Consider the following 22,241-nt stretch of genomic DNA (forward strand, 5'->3'; position numbering starts at 1 on the left):
TCGGAGCTTGATCCCGGGACTCCAGGATCATGACCTGGGCTGAAGGCAGTCGCTTAACCAACTGAGCCACCCAGGTGCCTGCAAGTCATACCACTTTTAAGTGCAGTCTTGGCTCCTGAGCTAATGCTCATTCCCATAGTATCACAGAGGGAACTGATTGCTTCATAGAACCTCCAATCTCCTCCAAATTTAAGAGGTTTTCAGAGAAATTAGCACCTCCTGTAAAATAAGTAGTTCACAGAAATATTGATGCTGAGCTTTCCTGAATAAATGAATCACACTAGGGTTAGTTGGCCCGTATTTAAGTCTCCTAAAGATAGTATCTCTCCTTTCTCCTTTTCCTTCAATTAAACACACACACACACACACACACACACACACGTTTACAGAGAGATACCAAGAGACGAGCAAAACACCATTAGCTGATGAGCTCTCTCTGGAATTATTTCTAGAGGGGAAACTTCCCTGTGCAACATAGCACACAACTGTTTCTCAGTAAGCCAGTCCAAAGAGCACTTCTTCCAGGATTCCGTGTCCCTGTGCCAAGCTTTCAGTAACAATTGCATCACTTCCAAACTCAGGTGTTTCTAATCTACTAGAACACATGGACAAAGCCTGCAGCAAACCTGGCTTACTTCTGCCAGGGCCATCCACACTTGGAGCACAGCTCTTCCCGGGAGCTCTGTGGAGAGGGTGGCTCTCTGCTGGCGTTAGACGAGGATAGAGCCAGAGAAGAATACAGAGCAGAGCCATGAATATTATTCTGGATCTCCTCCTGCTCCTGCTCACCATTATCTACTCCTACTTGGAGACACTGGTGAAGGTTTTCTTTCCCCGAAGGAGAAAATCGGCAGCTGGGGAGATCGTTCTCATTACAGGAGCTGGGCATGGAATCGGGAGGTGGACTGCATACGAATTTGCAAGACCGAAGAGCCGACTGGTTCTGTGGGATATTAATAAAGTAATGCATTCACGTGCCCATCTTTTGAAGTCACAAGTAAGACATATGTTATAAAAATTATTTAACTTAGCAACTGCTTACCTTTGTATTTTTCTTTTTCAACGTTTAATAAACTCTCCAGTGCCATATTCTACATATGTATTGGGATGGTTTGACAAAGGGAATATAATTCAGAACTAAGCAGTGATTTTTTTTTTTTAATGCCATGATATGCAGGTTGATAACACGGACTCGGAGCCAGGCTACTTCCAAGCTTCCCCGTTTCCTTATCTTTTTTTTTTTTTTAAGATTTTATTTATTTATTTGAGAGAGAGAGAGCAAACATGAGCAGGGAGGAAGGGTTGGGAGAGGAAGAAGCAGGCACCCCGCTGAGCAAGGAGCCCAGTGCAGAACTCAATCCCAAGACACTGGGACCATGACTTGAGCTGAAGGCAGATGCTTAACCAACAGAGTCTCCCAGTTGCCCCACCGTTTCCTTCTCTTTGAGATTTTTTTTTTAAGATGTTTTTTTAATTTTATTTGACACAGAGAGAGAGATCACAAGTAGGCAGAGAGGCAGGCAGAGAGAGAGGAGGAATCAGGCTCCCTGCTGAGCAGAGAGAGCCCGATGTGGGGCTCAATCCCAGGACCCTGGGATCATGACCTGAGCCGAAGGCAGAGGCTTCACCCACTGAGACACCCAGGCACCCCTAGGAATGTTTTTTACATTGTTAAAAGCATGTCAAACAAGGCAAAAACCAAATAAAGAAACAAAGAAGAACATATGATAGAACCTCTTAGTGCCTTCCCTCACATGCACACCATCCTAAAATATTAACTCTGGCAATTTACACAATAGTTTGTGGACTCCTGGGCAAGAGGATTAAACAAGTGAATATTAAACAAGTGAATGCTAGGCCATGGTAAACATTAGTTGTGTTAAATAAAACCCACAACCAGTGGGTCGGGCTTTCTCTTGAGCATTCATATTTTTCTTGTACTGTTATTTGTAAACACTATATTAGCTACTCAAAACTGAAATAACTGAAATTTTGTATCATTTCCTCTAAACTTGTGAATTCTGGTAAGGCCATGAAAATATACACAGAAAAATGTTGCAGGATTTTAAGATTGGAAAAACTGTAAAGTTTTTTTTAAGAATCAGGTTTTCCACAAATCACAGTGAGATCTTAACTGCCATCGTATTACTACTCTCTGATGTTCCTTGCTATCGTGTCCAGTTGGCCCCTGCTTCTTAAAGCCTTCAGAAATGTCACTTGGGGGCACCTGGCTGACTCAGTCGATGGAGCACGTGACTCTTGATCTTGGGGTTCTAAGTCCAAGCCCCACACTGAGGGTAAGAGATTACTTAAAAGTAAAATCTCTAAAAAGAAAGGTCACTTGAACTTAGAAAAGTAGTTCTTCTCTGGTTCTTTCCAGACACTAAGGATACTATACAAGGAAAAGTTGACGCATTTCTGTGTAACAGACCCAGGCATTTAATAGATGAGTTGATGTACATGAAAGTGATTTGGCTTCAGTTTGGTCCTTGAAGAATCCAAGTGCAGTCTTTAGAAGAGGACAAGAATTTAAATTGAGAAAACTTGGGCGCCTGGGTGGCTCAGTGGGTTAAGCCGCTGCCTTCGGCTCAGGTCATGATCTCAGGGTCCTGGGATCAAGTCCCGCATCGGGCTCTCTGCTCGGCAGGGAGCCTGCTTCCCTTCCTCTCTCTCTCTGCCTGCCTCTCTGCCTACTTGTGATCTCTGTCTGTCAAATAAATAAATAAAATCTTAAAAAAAAATAAATAAATTGAGAAAACTTGTCTGCTGTTCTCAAGCACTCATCAAAAAAAGAGAACTAAGTATAAATCCATGAAAAAGACTTGATAAACTCTAACCTTTGGATCTTTCCAGATGTGTGTTTTGGGGGAGAGAATTCACACTTAATTACATTTTTAAAGTTCCAGTGACAAAAAAAAAATTGACTTATTTAAGATTCTGCCTGAAGGATGAGTTGCCTCACCTCACAGGATTTCTTTGAATCCTTGAGTTTTATGGTTAAACATTAAAGGTATTAAACGATTCACTCTAGGGCTACAAATGTAACTCAGATCTTCTTTACCTGTGGAAGGTCCAACTCCCTTTTTGTTATGGCTGGCTTCTTTTGCCTGACCTAATGAATCATCTTAGCAGTTTCCCTCACTCAATCTGAACTGTTGCTTTAGGAAAACTCTGGAAAGTGGAGTAAACAACGCAAGCTGGAGTTGAAGCTAAAGCAACTATTTTGTTTATGAAAAGACAAGGCATTACATTTTGTAGTTCTATAGCTCGGTTGTAAGACTGACAAATTTTTAATTCTTCAATCAAAGCCTCTGAGGAAAGCTCTGGTGACCAGTGCTCTCTACTGACCGTGAATCTAGAGACAAGAGAATGCATGGTGGTTCCTGTAATTGGGCAATGAGCAAGCTACCAACTGAAGTCAAAATTGGGGAAAGAGCGCCTGTCCTCCTTTACTCCTCTGCAACTCCCAAAAGACTATGAGGGGACATTGACTCTGTGACTATGTGTCCTAATTTCTGTTCAGGTCTCTTCTTTGGGATTTCAAGCTACTGCTCTGGGGCAGAACCTGAAGTATTGGAATATGAAGGACCCCAGGGAGACAGGGCTGGGTAAGGGAACCCACCTGTCACTCATTCAAGGACTGCCCCCCTCCCCAAGCAACAGCCACACAACTAACAACCCATTGTGAGAAAAGGGCTTTCAGGTGTCCTTGCCTCTTGAATCACAATGTGTCTATAAATTGTGAGAGGAAAAAGTGGAATTTTTAAAACCTTATAATCTTAATAAAATCAACAGAAGTCAAAACTTGAAAAGAATTCTAATTTTCCAGAAATGCAGGTTGAGAAACAACAGGACAATTTTATTTTAGGAAGAAGGTCTTTGAATTCAGGCTGAAAATAAGTTTCTCCCTCTCCATGTCCTGGAATAGTTACAAAGTTACCACAAAGTTACTACATTTGCAAACTTGAGAAGACTATCCAGAGGCCCTCCCCCATTTTCACTCCAGAACACTCCCGCACAAGATTATGTCCCCAAGAGTAGTTTGTCTCCCTATAAAAGTCTTCCTCAAATAAGGATCCTTCTTTCTCCTTCCCTCCTAGAGGGTTCAGTTGGAATCCTCGAGAAAACTATGACAGGCAGAGGCAAAGACTTTAAAATTACCATCGTTCAGAATTGCTTTGCTACCTATTAAATGGTTGGTGCTCAATAAATATATGTAAAATGAAAAGCTGAGTTTTCTTTTCTCGTGTCCTCAAACATCTCCATTCATGACCCCACCAAGAGCAACATCTTTCAAGCGTGTTCTAGCTGTGAGAGTAGCCTGCTTTAGAAAAACTGCCTCCTGGAGAACCCTCAAACCCAAGATAAAAAGCTAGAAAAACATGAAGGATTCTCCCCCCCACCCAACTTTGACAAAGAACGGCTGTTGAGAATAAAGCCAAACAAGGTGAAAACCCGTGACAGATGGGAGCACTGGCTGGCAGAAAAGTCAGGTAAAATCTCTTTGCACATTAGGCAAGCAGCGGCTCTCCTGAAACTTTCTTACAAACGAGGGGGCATTTTGGACATGAATTTTAATCTTTAAAGACGTTTCTTCTCCAGTTCTTTCTCTCCCACTCTTGTGCCCTAACTGACCAACATCTTTCTGCGTTTATCCTTTCCGAGTACAGCGCGGTGTTGAGGAAACAGCAGCCGAATGCAGAAAACTGGGGGCCACAACCCACGCCTATGTGGTGGACTGCGGCAACCGAGACGACATTTATAACTCTGTGAAGCAGGTGAGACTTCAGATGACACATTTCTTCAAATGAGTTTGTGTCCATTGACACGGAAAATGTCAAGTTTCTTTCTGGCGGCCTGATTGTGATTACAACTGAGGAGTCTGCGTGAAGAAGGAAGGACATATATTATCTCCACTCAACTCTGGCTATTCCTATTGTTAAATATTAGGGTCAATTTCTTTGTGCTCAGAATTTTGAGCAGTGGTGCGGAGTGACAGAGAAGAGTTTTATCCCCAGGAGAAAGGATCGCTTTCTAGTTTCGTTTTAGTCCTATTACTTTGGCACTAATTCCTTTTTTTATCTGCAGTTTTTTTCCTCTGAGGGATTTTATTTATGTTGCTGGTAACCTAGCCTTCTATAGAAAATGTAATGCTAATAATATGACAATGTTTAAAAGAGTAGATATCAAATACAGTGAACTGAGCACACTGATAAATGACTGCAGGCTTTAATCTCCCCAATAACCCTATTGACCTCATTTGACAGATAAGCAAACTGAGGTTCACAGGGGTTAGGCTGTCTGTGGGCACATGGCTAGTAGGTGGTAGGACCAAGATTACTTAGTTGTTGAAAAAACGGTTTCTCCTAGCTTTATGACAGTGTTCCCTTGACATCCACTTTTTTTTTTTTTTTTTTTAAGATTTATTTATTTGACAGATCACAAGTAGGCAGAGAGGCAGGCAGGGGGCGGGAGAGGGCTGGGGGAAGCAGGCTCCCTGCGGAGCAGAGAGCCGGATGTGGGGCTCCATCCCAGGACCCTGAGATCATGACCTGAGCTGAAGGCAGAGGCTTAACCCACTGAGCCACCCAGGCGCCCGACATCCACCTTTTGACTCAAGTTTTTGTCCTGCCTGAACTCTGAGAGATCTGATGGAGTGCAATAAAGAATCTAATCCCTGAATGGCCTCAGCCCTGAAACTTTGTTTTTCTTTTTTTCAGAACCTTGAGATTCTATAACACATCCAGTGAATGTGTTTTGTTTTTTTCCATTTCAAAGGTAAAGAAAGAAGTGGGAGATGTGACCATCCTGGTGAATAACGCTGGGACAATATATCCAGCTGAACTTCTTAGTACCAAGGATGAAGAGATCACCAAAACTTTTGAGGTCAACATCCTGGGACATTTTTGGGTGAGTGTGAGAAAAGTTTCTGGTGTGTGGATATCTCACACTCCTCTTTAGGTGTAGTTAAGTTCACACCTTTATATTTGCCTTAAATCAAGAATCACCAAGTTAATTTGAGTGGGAGAGTCTCTGACAGAAGGGCATGGAGTTTGAAGGGACACAACTCACCAGAATGTAGGCTAGTTGGTCCGTCTTATACACCAGAACCTAACACAAAACATGACCTGGATGTACCAAGTGCTCAATATATTTGTGGAGCTTTGCTAAGGGTTGTCAGTGTACATCTTTTCAGTGCTTTAGAGGAAATATATACGATATACATTCATTTGTGACCTCCTACCATGGAATTTTAGAACTGAAAGGACAACATAAATCACTACTTGAATGTATATAGGGGTTAGGAACTTTTCTGCACAGGACTCAGACAAGCTCTAGATCCGTGACAAAGTTAGATATATGGCTCTACAGACCTCTTATAATTGGTTATCGGAAGACCGGAAGGGGCGCCTGGATGGCTCAGTCGTTAAGCAGCTGCCTTTGGCTCAGGTCATGATCCCAGGGTTCTGGGATGGAGCTCCACACTGGCTCCCTGCTCAGCAGGAAGCCTGCTTCCCCCTCTCCCACTCCGCCTGCTTGTGTACCCTCTCTCGCTGTGTCTGTCAAATAAATAAAATCTTAGGGGGAAAAAAAAAGGAGACTGAACTACGAGTTTGTAGAAAGCATTTACTTGGATTTATCTTCCAGTGCCCCAATATTAAATCTAGAGCCTAGAGCAAATCTGGATTCTGGAAGAGAAGGAAGAGATGTGTCCCCATCCCCTGCATCTGCCCAGCCCCCACACATGCTAGTGAGGATTGATTATTATGCCCACCAAACTACATAGGGACCTCATGTGTTAGTTATCTATAGCTCCATAGCACATTATATCAAAATTTAACGGCTTAGAGCAACAATAAATGTTTGTTTTCATTTCAGAGTTTGTGGGTCAGAAATTTGGGAGTGGCTTGGTTTGGCAGTTCTGGCTGTGAGAATTTCCATAGGGTCCGTAGGGGGTGTTTATTTCGTAAAATAGTGATACTTCTCACAAAACAGCAAAAGCTTTTTGGAGACAAATAATGGCTTTCTGTTTCCTGTAACATCAACATATAATACACAATGTCACAAATAGGGAGATACTAAATGTAATCATGATAGACCATGATTGTGGATAGGACAAAACTCCGCTTTTTCTACTTAACTTGATATAGTAACACAAGGTTTCAATTCTTCTGATTAGAATGATAAAGCTCCAAACCAAAAAGAAAAAAAGAAAAGATAAAAAAAAAAATTACATGATACCAGATTACCATAGGGGATATTTTCAGTTCTGAAAACACTAAATTTTTCCCTTGATATTATTCAGTTGACTTATCCATAAAAGAGATACTTGATTCCTTCTGAAGGGACAAGAGAGGAATTTTATTTTTAAGATTTTTGTTTATTGGGGCACCTGGGTGGCTCAGTGGGTTAAGTGTCTCCCTTCGGCTCAGGTCATGATCCCAAGGTCCAGGGATCAAGCCCCCAACTGGGCTCCCTGCTCAGCAGGGAACCTGCTTCTCCTTCTGCCTCTCACCCCACTCGTTCTCTGTCTTTCTCTCTCTCTCTCCCTCTCTCTCAAATAAATAAAATCTTTACAAAAAGATTTTAAAAATGTATTTATTTAGAGAGAGAGGGAGAGAAAGTGTACAGGAGCCCACAAGCACAGGGAGAGGCAGTGGGAGAGGGAGAGAAAGAATCGCGAGCACACTCTGCACTGAGCCTAGAGCCCAACAAGGGCTCCATCTCGTGACCCTGAGATCGTGATCTGAGCCAAAATCAGGAGTCAGACACTTAACTGACCGAGCCTCCCAGGTTCCCCAAGGAAGAAGGGGGCATATTAAAATGAGTTCTTAGCATGTGATATTTAGTACACAGTCCTCAATGCCAGCTTAAACAAATACATTTCAATCTTTTTCATTTCTGTCATTTACATAGAAGTGATCATGGAATATTGACATGTATTTCACGTCATCTTTAAAGTTGTCTCAAATGTTATTTTTTCTTAAAAAGAAAACTACCTAATTTAGAATCCTAATACCTGTGCCATGTTTGTTTGTTTTTTTTCTTTCTGCAATGATCTTTAAGATCACAAAAGCACTTCTTCCATCCATGATGAAGAGAAATCATGGCCACATTGTCACAGTGGCTTCAGTGTGTGGCCACGGAGTGATTCCTTATCTTATCCCATATTGGTAAGTAATATTTTCCAGCAATGGCATATATATATATATATATCATGTCTTTTAAGGGTTTATTAGACCTTAGATTCCAATCCTTGTCGCAGGGTTATTTACAGAATTTACATAGTCATCTAGAATAAACTTTTAAAATGTCTCCTCCTAAAACAGTGAAACTGGTTGTATTGTTAAGATAGATTTCTGAAAGTTCCTCTGTAAAGCAATGAAATGTAATGCCTAGTATGTTTCCATTGTATCCTGGAAAGAGTTCATGTTGATAAAAGAAACAGGGACCCACAGACTAAGAAGTAAAACCTACAGTAGTCCAAATGAGCATAAATGGGTGCCGTCACCTGCATGCCCAAGATCAGCTCACCAGAGCGAACCCTGGCCCAAAACATTTTCCAGTGTGCTTGTGCCACGAAAGATGGTGTATGGATGAGAGAGAGAGAGGGACTGAGCCTCTAGCTGATTAAAAGATGCAGATAGTACATTCCATGATCTACCCCTTGGTAGACCAAAGAGAAAAGATTGGGGGCCCCCGAGGATATACTCTTTGCAAGATCTTTTTTTCTTGTAAATTCCTTCAATGGTATCTCTTTTCTTTACTTCGGCTTCATATCGACCTCATCGAAAAACTTACTAACAGTTGGTCCAGTTCTTTTTATAACAGGCAACACATGAGTCTTAGTGGGAGGGTGTGGGTAATTAATAGATTTATTATGTACCTGGACGTGATGATCAAGGTTAAACCGAGTCATGGACAAAACTACTTCTGACACTGAAAGTAGCACCATAGTTCCATTTCAATGTCAGGGGTCATTGCACACACATAAGGGTTGTTTCAAGCTGCCTCTGCTATCTTAAAATATAAGAATTTCACAGATTAAACATTTGCTATTGTTTTAATGTTTAGAAACGTGGAAACCCAATGTCATCATACTTTTCCTTTTTCGCTTCTCCCTTAAGAAAGCAGCTGGCCTTTAATTTTACTGTTCTTATTGTCAACTGATTCAAAAATACAATGAACATTTATATAGATTCTTACAGGTAATGAAGTTATAAGGCATATATGCCAAACAATTTAATCCTCAAGTCAGCCCTATATTTTATTACTTTCATTTAAAAATCAGAACATCAAAGAAGATAAAGTGATATGCTGAAGGCTGCACACACAGGCACCCCCACGCCACCTGAAGTCTTTTCATTTACTCCAGATTTTCACAATGAAATTAAGAAGCCAAAGTGGCCTCTAAGGTCAAGAGGGAAACTAGGAACTCACTCAGCAAGAAAGGAGAAATGTGTAGAGTCCCACAGAAGTTGCAGTGTAAATATTAGTTATGTAGTTTCTAAGTATGTCTTTCCTGTTTCATACCTTTTCAAAATAAAAAACAATAGTTAAAACTGATCAGAAAACAGCCTGACCAGAAAACCTTACTCTAGGGTAGAAATGTGAGCAGTAAATCAGTTAATACATTACTAGGATCCATGCTATTGCTATCATTGCTAAGTAAGAAATTGGTACATTCAGAATTCTTTAAAATCATGTTAAGAAAACGTAGATGAAAACTGATGACCAAGTGGAAGATTTAGGATGTTGGCTTCTACTTGTTCTCAAACCAAATCAGCATTGCCTTCTTACAGAAAGCTAGTAATGATGGTGGGTAATTCTCTTGCAGTGCCAGCAAATTTGCTGCCGTTGGCTTCCATAGAGCTCTGACATCAGAACTTGAAACCTTGGGGAAAACTGGAATCAAAACCTCATGTCTCTGCCCAGTTTTTGTGAATACTGGGTTCACCAAAAACCCAAGCACAAGGTGAGATCAAAGTCAAGTTAGGATGAGAATATGGCATGAGAAATTGATATGAAATCTGTACAAGAAATCTTTAGGAGGATCAACTGAGAAAAATATGGAAAAAATGAACAAGGAAAAATATTTCTTCTTAATATTGTACTACCTTTAAGTTTTCACTTTGAAATTAGATGAATAAAGGGGGAAAATGCATTGATGACTAGCAGGAGTGACCGGCTGCCAACGAGTTAGGCAATGGGGTGTTTATTTGCGTCCAGGTGAAAGGTTCAACACACTCAGGTGCCAAGAGGGAACGAGAGGGGGGTGGGACAGGCTGGAGAGGTGTGCTCAAGGATGTCAAGAGTGTCCTCTCCTAGAAGCCCCACCCCTAAAATGGATATTATGTAACATCCCCCTTGCCCATTCATCGTTTATCCTCCTCAGACTATGGAAAAATACAAGTATACGCCCCCTTTCCATCTTCCATGGTGCTCGCATGAAGTACTCCAACATTTTTCAAACTGCTCTGATCTTAAGAATCCTCACCTGGGCTTCCATAGGAAATAAATGTTCTATCAGTCTTCCTTAGAGATTATGATTGAGTAGGCCGAGATGAGCTCCAAGAATGAGACGTTTTGCTTTGCTTTGCTTTGCTTTGCTTTACAAGCATACCTATACCTACCAGATAAGTCTGGAGACAGGTTTAGAGAACACTGATGTATTAAATATAACCACAGCATTTGATCACCATTACCTCCTTGTCCTCCATAAAAATGCAAATGCTCCTAGGAGCAGCAGTAAATTGAGCCCCTAGCCCTTTTATCAAGATGAATTTCTATGAGAACTTTATCTCTGGTAAGGGAGGATTTGAAACCGTAAGAGAGGAGAAAATGGTCCTGAAAGGAGACGGGGCGGTGTGGGGGACACCAAGGCAGAAAGGTAAGGAGATAGTCCCTAAAATTCAGATACCCTCACAGATTTGCCTCGATTCTGGTATATATTCTGCTGCAGGTTAACAAAAGACACTAAGCTTGCTCATCTGAAGCCAGTTTGGTACTAAAGGGGAACTAGTCCTCGATATATTCCTTCACAAGAGCTAACAAATTCTCCTTGAAACTTAGCCTCCTTTGAAGCCACTGACTCAGAGCTCCGGACTAGCTGTGTGGCCCCTGGAGCTGTGGTCCCCTGCAGGCAGTGCAGTTTTTAATAGTGCTAGACCACAGGCGCTTATCAAGTACATAGTATTTAACTAAATACCGTGGTATGACTGGGACTCTGGACTCTGTTTGCTTAAACTGCAAATTGGGCCAAATAAAACACTTTTGGTAAGCATTCAGGACTAGTGTGTGCCAAGAGGACCAGGTCCACTGGTGGGGAAGACACAGTAGATGAGAAGAGTAAGGCTAATGCGACCCCAGAGAGTGTGGAGGCCTGAGGGTGTGACCCTTAGGGGCTGATAGGCAATGCTGTAGATTGACCCAGAAAGCTGGATTCCGAATCCCCTTGGCAAAGGCTAAAATATTTATATACTAATGTCAAGCTTGGCTCAGACACTGGTTTAAAGAAACCAGGTAGGAAAACTCAGGGAGGGAAGAGGCAGAACCCAATAATTTAGAAAGGTATTGATTTATATTACTCTGTGCTGACTTGCTACTCAATGCCACGGAAACCTCCATCCAATAATAATCTGGAGTAAATCACAGAACATGTCAGGAAAGGAAGTTACAACTTAGCTCTTCTACCTTTTTCCATTCAGCCTGTGCCCAGACTTCTTAGTTTTGATGTAACACTTTCAGTCCATTTATGTTTTAATTTCTTGTCATCATCTTGCACTAGTGGGTCTTCCACTCTGAGCCTGTGGTTTTAAATGCTTCTCAGGAACTCATGTACACAGTCTTCAGTATGTACAAGGTCACACCTCCAGAATGCAGTATACTCTCTGTGCGCATCTTGAACTCTCATTAAATTGTAACATAGGCAGTTCAGAGGTGGACCACAAGAATTAGATGCCTTCAAAATAACCCAGTTTTGGGACGCCTGGGTGGCTCAGTCAGTGGAGCAGCAGCCTTTGGCTCAGGTCATGATCCCAGGGTCCTGGGTTCGAGTCCCACATCCAGCTCTCTGATTGGGAGAGAGCCTGCTTCTCCCTCTGCCTTCTCAGCCTGCTGCTTGTACATGTTCACACACTCTCTCTCTCACACACACAAATAAATAAAATCTCAAAACAACAACAACAACAATCCAGCTTTATGGGATAACTCCAGTAGAAACAAATTATGCTTAGCAATAGCCTTGTATCCCGGAAGCCCTGAAGAAAGATGTCAGATATTTATTTCTGTCCCCAAAATAATCCTACCCACTACTCTTCCTTGCCTGGAACATCTTCACCTCTATCCTCTAATTCCTCTTCACCACTTGATAAATTTTTTAAAGATCTGTTTATTTATTAGAGAGCATGAACAGAAGGGACAGAGGGAGAAGGAGAAAGAAAATCCTCCAGCAGACTCCCTGCTGAGAGTAGAGCCCATTACGAGGCTCCATCCCAGGACCATGAGATCATGACCTGAGGAGAAACCGAGAGTCGGATGCTTAACTAACTGAGCCACCTGGCACCCCTCCACCCTTTTGATATTTTGAGGGAGTGAGCCATTAAACATGCCCAGTGGATGGGAAAGGTTAAGATTGTGAGAACAAAACATCCCCATGTCATATGTGGGGCGGGTGGGAGCCGGTGGCATTTCTTCAGTGAATCCTAGAAACTTTTAAATCCTAATTTGGTATCATGATAAGTTTAATTTCCTGCCTTTGATAATTAAAGCAAAACAACAAAAATAACCAACCTTTTTTCTTCTTATCACAGACTGTGGCCTCTCTTGGAGACCGATACAGTTGCAAGAAGTTTGATAGACGGAATACTTGCCAATAAGAAGATGATTTTTGTTCCATCGTATTTCAATATCTATATAATACTAGACAAGTAAGTATAGCACGAAACATCTAAAATGCTAAAAACACCGATAGAGCTGTCATTATGGTGAAGAGTATTTCAGCTGTGAAAGTTGCTGTGGAAACCCTCTCCCAGGCCCGGGGAGAACAGTTAAGTTTTCTCTGTTACTGCCTTATTCAGTCCCCCCAAAAAAGAATGATTCATTTTCTCTACCACATCTACCATCTCACTTTAATCTTTGCTAGAGACCATTCCAACTGAAGGAAAAACAGTTTAAAGAAAATGCAATATAGCTGAAAATAAAGGGTCTGTTTAAAAGCCTACTGGAGTTTTGATGGAAGTTGCATTGAATCTATTGATCAACCAGGGAAGAATTGACATTAACAATAGTGAGTCTTCCAATCCAAGAAAACAAAGAACATAAAATAACTTTCCTATTTTTTCTCTTACCTTCTTTAATATCTCCACACAACATTTTATCGTTTTCAGCATACGGTCTTATACACTTTTTATCAGATGCATCCCAAAATTTTAATATTTTTGATATTATTGCAAATGGCATTAAAAAAATTTCCTATTTCCCATTGTTTGTTACTAATATGTGTTTGATTTTTGCATTTTGATCTTGTATTTAGCACCCTTGCAAAATTCATTTCTAGTAGTTTTTGTAGATTTTAACAGATTTTTTTTTTTACAGATTATTTCAGATGATCATATTGTCTGCAAATAAAGGCACTTTTACTTCTTCTTTATATCCAAGTATTCCTCTTAAGCTTACGAGTATTAAGTATTTCACAATTAAGTATAACATTAGCTGTAGATGTTTTTTCATAGATGCTTTTTATCATATTTAGGAAGTTCCCTTCTATTACTATTTTGATGAGCGTTTTTATCAAATGCTTTTACTAACTGTATTCAGATCATATTTTCTTTCATTTTCATTTCCATTTGTTGATATGGTACATTTTGCTGATTAATTTTAAAGAATAAAATACCCCTCCATTGTAATGTGTTTGTCTGATTTTTTATCAGTATAATATTGACCTCATAGAATGAGTTGGAAAGTATACCCTCCTCTTCCCTTTTCCAAAAGAGCTTCTGTGGGATTGGTATTATTTTTTCTTTAAACTTTTGGTAGAATTCACTAGTGAAGCCATCTGGGCCTATTTTCTTTGTAGAAAAGTTTTAACTACAACCTAATTTCTTTAAAACCTATAGGGCTATTCAGGGTGCTTATTTGTTCTTGGTAATGTGTGTCCTTCAGGGAACTTGTCCATTTCATCTAAGTTGTCAAATTTATTGGAATAAATTTATTCATAATTTCCCTTATTGTATTTTTAATATATTTAGATCATCTCATGCCTGATATTGGTAATTTGTATTTTTTATTTTTTATTCTCTTCAGTCTATCTAGTGGTTTATCAATTTATTGATTTTTTCCAAAGAACTAGCATTTGGTTTATTTTTTTTTAAGGTTTTATTTATTTGACAGATCACAAGTAGGCAGAGAGGCAGGCAGAGAAAGAGAGAAGGAAGCAGGCTCCCTGCTAAGCAGAGAGCCCGATGCGGGGCTCGATCCCAGGACCCTGAGGTCATAACCTGAGCTTAAGGCAGGGGCTTAATCCACTGAGCCACCAAGGCACCCCAATTTTTTTACGTATTTTTTAATTTTTCATATGTTCTATTTCACTAACTCCTGATCTTTATTATTTCTTTTATGATGACTATTTTCCATTTAATTTTCCCTTCTTTTTCTAGTTAGTGTGGAAACTGAGTTCATCTATTTTTTTTCTAGTATAGGCACTTAATGCTATAAAGTTCCCCTGTGTACTATTTTCAATTCTGTCTCTCAATTTCTAACATATTATGTTTTCATTTATAGTCTGTTCAGAATACTTTCTGATTTCCCTTTTGTATCATGGGTAGCTTAGAAATGCATTTTTTAGTTTCTAACTTTTTGGAGATTTTCCTGGTTTCTAATTTAATTACTTTTTAATGATATATTTGACAAGACACATACTATGACCTTGATATATGAGACAAGGTTAAGCTTGGAAAATGGTTTATTTTGGTAAGTGTTCCATGTGTACCCAAAAAGAATGAATAGAGTATTCCTTATTGTTGAGTGTTCTATAAATGTCAGCTTAGATCAAATTGATAGTGTTATTTTCTGACTATTTTATCAATTATTGAAAGGAATCTCAATCTTTATAATTATGAATTTGTCTATTTTCTTTGCTTTTCATTTTTGCTTCCTGTATTTTGAAGTTCTGTTATTATGTGCATTGCAATTAGGATTATTATGTCCTCTGGATGATGAACTATTCTGTTATGTTGGAAATAATCTTATTTATCCCTGGAAATATACTTTGCTATGAAATCTACTGATATTAATACAGCCACTTCAGCTTCTTTAGATTAATGTTCTTAGTATATCTTGTTCTTTTCTTTTACTCTTAATCTATTTATCTCCTTATATTTGAAATGTGTTTTTGTAGGCAGTATATAGTTCTTTTTTTTTTAATCCAATTTGGCAATCTATGCCTTTTAATTGGGGGTATTTAGACTCTTTACATTTAATATGAATATTGACATAGTTAGATTTAAATCTAGGTGTAAAGCTTGCTATTTGTTTTCTATTTATCCCATTTATTCTTGGTTCCTTTTTCTCTTTTTCTGCCTCCTTTTGGTTTAATTATTTTCATATTTCCATTTTATTTCATCTTTTGGCTAACTATAATTCTTTGTTTTGTTACTTTAGTTATTGCTTCAAATTCATAGTATGTGTCTTTAACTTATCACAGTCAATCTTCAAATGATATTATACCACTTTCTGTATAGTCTAAGAACCTTACAATGGCATACTTCTATCTCTCCCCTCTGACTTATGCTATGATTGTCATACATTTTAATTCTACATATGTTAAAAAACATACATTATGTAGTTTTTGTTTGTTTAAACAGTCAATATCTTTTTAAAGATATTTAAATAACCAGGTAAATTCTTAAATGTTATCCATTGGTTAACATTTCTGGTGCTCTTCATTCATTTGTGTAGATCCAGACTTCTATTGGGTTTCATTTTCCCTCTGCCTGAAGAGTATCCTTTAACACTTTCTGAGAGAAGTTCTGCTGGTTGTGAATTCTTTTGCTTTGTGTATGTTTAACAAATTCTTTATTTTGTCCTAAGCTTTGAAAGATATGTTTACTGAGTATAGAATTCTAGGTTGGTAGTTTTTTGTTTTTCGGTACTTAAATGACATTCTCTGTCACCTCTATGACTTCCGTATCATCTCTGCTGGAGGCTGTTCTAACTAAAGCAAAGATTGTTTTTAAAGGAATACGGTAAAGTGATTAAGAATGAAGGCTCCACTGAAGATTAAAAACCGCTTTACCACTTATGGAGTGTTTTGACCATAGATGAGTTATTTAACCTCTGTGGCCTCAGGTTTTCCATATATAAAATGCAGATGGTGTTAATACCTCCTTTCTAAGCATACCATAAAAATACCAGAAGACAAGTGAAGCCCCTGCCATTAAAAACAACAACAACAATGCAGAAGTCAGATATTAAAGGCTTAGGAAGCAGAACTTGCATAACATTCTAGGGAAAAGGGCATCTGGATGGCTCAGTCTGTAGAGCATGCAACTCTTGATCTTGGGATTGTGAGTTCAAACCCAACAGTGGGTGGAGAGATTACTTAAAAATTAAAGAAAATATTTAAAATATGCTAAGAAGAGATAGGAATATTTACCCAGAGGAGATAATCTCAGCTTTCTTTTGAAGGGCAGTTTATGATCGACTAAAATTGTATCAATGAGAAGATAACAATGCTAACTTCACGAGGCCTTGGGTCATTTTGAAAGCAATCCACATAAACAGTGCTACCTTGGAATGGAACAATCCAAGAATGGGGACAAACTTCATTGCTACATCAATTTCAATCTTCCATTTTAGCTTAAATAGACTAACTTAAATTAGCATAACCTCAGCCTCATGGTAACATCATCGCAAGGATTGACTAAAGGTCTTGTTGCTAAGCAAATGTAAGAAAGGAGTTTCATGGGATTCCTCCTCTCTTGGGGCTCAAAACGGGTCATGTTAATGTTGAAAGAAATCAAAATCATAGCATATTTTCTTATGAACAAGATACTAAGCATAGTCATCCTGTCAGGTTTGGAGAATAGGTACCCTTGTACAAGAAACAAGAGTCTCAAAGTCTTTGGTATTATTGTGGAATTGTCATGATGGTTACGTAGCAACAGGGACTTACCGTTTATCTTCTTCACATATAATTCCTTTTACAGAGATAGACAATGTTGTGAGCAGATGCAGTTACTAGCATGGAGGTTTCTTTGTGAGAATAGTTAAATAGTTATACTTGTCTTTTTCCCAGCCAGAACTTCCTTGCCCCTTTGCTTATTCTATCCATTCAACCCCAGGCAAGGATGTAAATCTTGCATTAGTCAACACCAAAATGATTTTCTATATGACTTTCTTTGCAGAATGTGTTACACCTTCCTCCTTAAATTCACACATACGCTCTTCCTTTCATCTGCCTACTCAAATCTTACTCATCTTTGAACACTTTTGAAGTTTTCCTTCACTATTCTAACCCACATGAATTCTCCTCACAGTTATAGCCCTTAATTAGAGAAGGTTGGTATTTCTCATTCATTGCCTCCTATTAGCCTCTTAGCTCAACAATAAGCTGCTCAGGCCATAGGTGAGTACCTTCTTATAAGGTGTGTAACAGATAGTAAATATTTAAGGAGAAGTGAAGGGATGTAGGTTCGGCAGTCTTTCTGTGAATGCTTCCTATCAGGATTCATTGACAGTTTCAGCAATAAGTCCAGCCCTTCAGTTTCACATCTTTGTCATATAAAATCTCCTTTAATATTTCATTAATATGAGAAGGTTTTAAGAGTAGTATCTGTCAGTGCTTTCTTTATATGTCCACAGTATTTGAACTACAAGTGTTAAAAGACACACGCACACACAAAAGAGAGAGGGGTAGATGTGAAGGGAAAAAGGAACACAGGAAGACTAAATGCAAACCAGATAACGCTCCATAAATTTTAACGGACAACAAAAAAGAACTCTCAATGTCAGAAATTTTTAATTGAGAATTTTTCATCTTTTTTTTTATACAGATTTCTTCCTGAACGAGCCTTGGTGGCTATAAATCATTTACAGAACATTCAATTTGAAGCAGTGATTGGCCACAAAACCAAAATGAAATGAATAATTGAGCTCCAGCCAGAGATGTACGCACCTTAACAATGTAAATCTAAGTTTAGAATCAATGCATCAAAGCTTAATTTCACATTTTTCAATACTGTTAATATTAAAAACATTGGTTTGACATTAGCAGCGCTCAAATGAACGAGACTAATTACCTGTCTTTCTCAAGAATATTAATGTAGCTCTAACAAATCCATTTTTCATCCCATGCCTCTTAAAAACTTCTGTGCTTACATACACATACTCAAAAAGCCACTCTTCTTAAGATATTTTATTTCTTTTCTTTCTGCTTCGAGGGGAACAAGGCTACCTCCCTGAGAGTAAATACAAAGTGAACTTATTTACACAGGAAAGGCCTAAGACCTTGTCAACACGTACGCCATGTGAGCTAGCAGTTGGAGATGAAATTTAAGAAGGCGGTAGTCCTTCAAAGGACAAAGAGATTAGTTCTATGAAATTCAACATTTGGAAGCTTTCTCTAGCTTCTCCCATTTCATCAGCCCAAAACAGTGCAACTAGTTTCTTGCTTGATTCTGTCCTTTGTATAGCTCTTATGTCCACCAGGAGTAGACACTCTGTACTTTCTGTCCTTTTCATAACCTCTTAAAATACTGTGCCATACAAAAGGTGACCCTCTCTTGAATCTCAGGATATCTGAAATTTTAACCCCATGATAACTTCCTTCTTTGTAGCTTGTGCTTTTACATATCATTGGTACCAGAGATGTTTAGATAGTTTTGAGCTTCAAAAATAAAAACTAACAGAGAAAGGAGTTAGGCTGACTATCTAATACTAGACAGTGGATGTAAGAGATGAAAGAGTGGTCTCTTTTTTAAATAGAAAAAAAAATCTGATTCTCACTACATCAAGAGTAATCTTATTTCAGGGTTTTTCTCATATGATGCTTTTACATCAACTATCTGCCTGTTTTTATTTAAAATGATAGATTAAAAACTAATCATTAATAAAAATTTCTTAAAAACAAATGACAAGTATGTTGTGCTTTTAAAAAATAACCTCTTGGGTGCCTGGGTGGCTCAGTTGGCTAAGCAACTGCCTTTGGCTCAGGTCATGATCCTGGAGTCTCGGGATCAAGTCCCACATCGGGCTCCCGGATCACCAGGGAGTCTCCTTCTCCCACTGACCTCTCTCCTCTCAGCTTTCTCTCTCTCATTCTCTCTCAAATAAATAAGTTAAATCTTTTAAAAATTAAATAAATAATAACCTCTTGTGGTTATTAAATAGAGATTTGATTTCTAATCTCTCAGTCTCAATGAATCTCCTTCAGAAAGCAAGGATCTGGATGGTGACAGCTAGAACCTGCAGATACTAAGGGGTCCTGGGGTTCTCTCAGCTTTGTCTTCTTTGACAGGAGGAGTGTTGGTTTATCAAATGACTTACTGAATCCTTTCTGTGTGTGGCACTGAGTGAAGTATTATTGTTTGAGATTTTTTTTTCCTAGCTACTTTGGCAACAATTTTTATTCATGACAATGTTTTATTTTTTTAATTACTTTTTATTTTTTTTAAAGATTTTATTTATTTGACAGACAGAGATCACAAGTAGGCAGAGAGGCAGGCAGAGAGAGAGGAAGGGAAGCAGGCTCCCCGCTGAGCAGAGAGCCCGACGCGGGACTCGATCCCAGGACCCCGGGATCACGACCTGAGCCGAAGGCAGCGGCCCAACCCACTGAGCCACCCAGGCGCCCATTAATTACTTTTTAAAGATTTTATTTGTCAGAAGAGAGCACAAGCAGGGGGAGAGGCAGGCAGAGGGAGAAGCAGACTCCTTACCTAGCAAGGAGCCCAATGCAGGACTCGATCCCAGGATCCTGGGATCATGACCTGAGCTGAAGGCAGACGGTTAGCTGACTGAGCCATCCACGTGCCCCCGTGATGACATTTTAATTCCTTGTTTTAAAACTAAGAACTGTAGGGACGCTTAGGTGGCTCTGTTGGTTGAGTGTCTGCCTTTAGCTCGGGTCATAATTCCACGGTCCTGGGATCGAGTCCCACGTCAGCTCCCTGCTCAGCAGGGAGTCTGCTTCTCCCTCTGCCTGCCTCTCTCACTCTCTGTGCTCTCTCTCTCTCTCTCACTCTCTGACAAATGAATAAATAAAATCTTAAAAAAAATTAAACTAAGAACTGTATAAGTGAAGCTTAAAATGTGTTATTTTAAAAGTATGATTACAAAATTTCAAAAGAGAAATATGTAAAGTAGAAAATATAAGCCTACCCGCCCCACAATCCCATTCCTCAGAGGTCAGGCTATTAATGCACAACCTTCTGGTCATTTTTTAATGCATATATATGATAAATACATTACATTCTTTTATTATGTGTTATTGTATGTGTTACATAATAGGTTGATAACATGCATTATATTCTGTAACATGTTTTTTTTAACTTACCAATGTATCACAAACAGCCTTTTCTTTCAGTAGAGTTTAACCTCATCCTTTTTCTTGGGCTTACAGTACTAAATGATATTATAATAAACAATCCCTTTGTAACAGACATTTGTAATGTTTCCAGTTTCTTATTGCTCAACAAATCCAAAAAGATTGAAATAATACCATGCATATTTTCTAACCACAACAGTATGAAACTAGAAATCCGTCACAGGAAAAATCTGGAAAGAATACATATATATGGGAGCTAAGTAACATGGTACTAAACAATGAATGGATCACCCAAGATATCAAAGAGGAAATAAAAAAAAATACATGGAGACAGGGGCACCTGGGTGACTCACTCAGTTGAGCATCCAGTTCTTGATTTTGGCTCAGGTCATGATCTTGGGATCGTGAGATGGAGCCCTGTGTCAGCCTCTGCACTCAACATGGAGTCTGCTTGAGATTCTCTCTCCCTCTGCCCCTCCCCACCAACTCTCATAGTCTCTCTCTCAAATAAATAAATAAAATCTTTAAAAAAAAAATACATGGAGACAAATGAAAAGGAAATTACAATGGTCCAAAATCTTTGGATGCAGCAAAAGATGTTTGAAGAGGGAAGATTACAGGGGTACAGACCTACCTCAAGAAGCAAGAAAAACCTCTGGGGCGCCTGGGTGGCTCAGTGGGTTAAGCCTCTGCCTTCGGCTCAGGTCATGATCTCAGGGTCCTGGGATCGAGCCCCGCATCGGGCTCTCTGCTCGGCAGGGAGCCTGCTTCTCCCTTTCTCTGCCTGCCTGTCTGTCTACTTGTGACCTCTCTCTGTCAAATAAATGAATAAAATCTTTAAAAAAAAAAAAAAGAAGCAAGAAAAACCTCAAACAACCTAATCTTACACCCAAAGGAACTAGAAAAAACCAAAAGCCAGTAGAAGAGAGGAAATAACAAAGATTAGAGCAGAAATAAATGAAATAGAGACCCCCCCCAAAAAAAAAAAAACAACAAAAACTCGAATAGGGCAAGGAAACCAAGAGCTAGTTCTTTGAAAAGATCAAGAAAACTGATAAACATTTAGCCAGACTCATGAAGTGTGGGGGGTGGGTGGGCATCAAATAAAATCAGAAACGAAAGAGGAGAAATAGCAACCAACACCACAGAAATACAAAGGATTATAAGAGAGTATTCTGAAAAGTATATACCAACAGATTGGACATCCTTAAAATAATGGATAAATTCCTAAAAATATATGACCTTCCAAAACTGAATCAGGAAGTAGTAGAAAATGTAAACAAACTGGTTACAGTTTGTTCAAATGAAACTGAATCAGTGATCAAAGACTCCCAACAACAACCAACTCCCAACAACAAAAGTCCAGGACCAGATGGACTCACAAGTGAAACTATCAAATATTTAAAGAAGAGTTAATATCTATTCTTCTCAAATTATTCCAAAAAAAACAGAAGAGGAATAAAAGCTTCCAAATTTATTCTACAAAGCCAAGATTGCCCTGATACCAAAACCAAAAAAAGACACTACAAAAAAAAAAAAAGGAAAAAAGAAAGAAAACTACAGTCCAATATCTCTGATGAACATAGATGCAAAAATCCTCAACAAAATATTAGCAAACTAAAAATAACAATACATTTTAAAAAATCAGCATGATCAAGTAGGATATATTCTCAGGATTCAGAGGGTGTTTCAATAT

General features: G+C 39.0%; 1 protein-coding gene across 2 annotated transcripts; it reads left to right on the forward strand.

Moving 5' to 3' along the window:
- Positions 1-562: 562 nt before the first annotated feature.
- LOC111155490 (hydroxysteroid 17-beta dehydrogenase 13) lies at positions 563-19,103 on the forward strand. Of its 2 annotated transcripts, XM_022515652.1 has the most exons (7): positions 563-961; positions 4,671-4,778; positions 5,779-5,910; positions 8,068-8,174; positions 9,839-9,976; positions 12,813-12,929; positions 18,054-19,103. In XM_022515652.1, the coding sequence occupies exons 1-7, from the start codon at positions 752-754 to the stop codon at positions 18,142-18,144; spliced, it is 903 nt and encodes a 300-aa protein (XP_022371360.1). In that variant the 5' UTR covers positions 563-751; the 3' UTR covers positions 18,145-19,103. The 2 variants fall into 2 exon arrangements, with proteins under 2 accessions (XP_022371360.1, XP_022371369.1); XM_022515661.1 differs by lacking the exon at positions 4,671-4,778 and having other exon boundaries at positions 752-961.
- Positions 19,104-22,241: the final 3,138 nt, after the last annotated feature.

The sequence above is a fragment of the Enhydra lutris genome, unplaced genomic scaffold (assembly GCF_002288905.1).
Source record: "Enhydra lutris kenyoni isolate GAN:26980312 unplaced genomic scaffold, ASM228890v2 scaffoldscaffold3, whole genome shotgun sequence".
In the NCBI taxonomy this organism is placed as follows: Eukaryota; Metazoa; Chordata; class Mammalia; order Carnivora; family Mustelidae; genus Enhydra; species Enhydra lutris.

Coding starts and splice junctions, on each gene's coding strand:
- LOC111155490 (XM_022515652.1), top strand. CDS start 752: ATGAATATTATTCTGGATCTCCTCCTGCTCCTGCTCACCATTATCTAC. Junction 4,779..5,778: donor TTTATAACTCTGTGAAGCAG/GTGAGACTTCAG, acceptor TCCATTTCAAAG/GTAAAGAAAGAAGTGGGAGA. Junction 9,977..12,812: donor ACCAAAAACCCAAGCACAAG/GTGAGATCAAAG, acceptor TTCTTATCACAG/ACTGTGGCCTCTCTTGGAGA.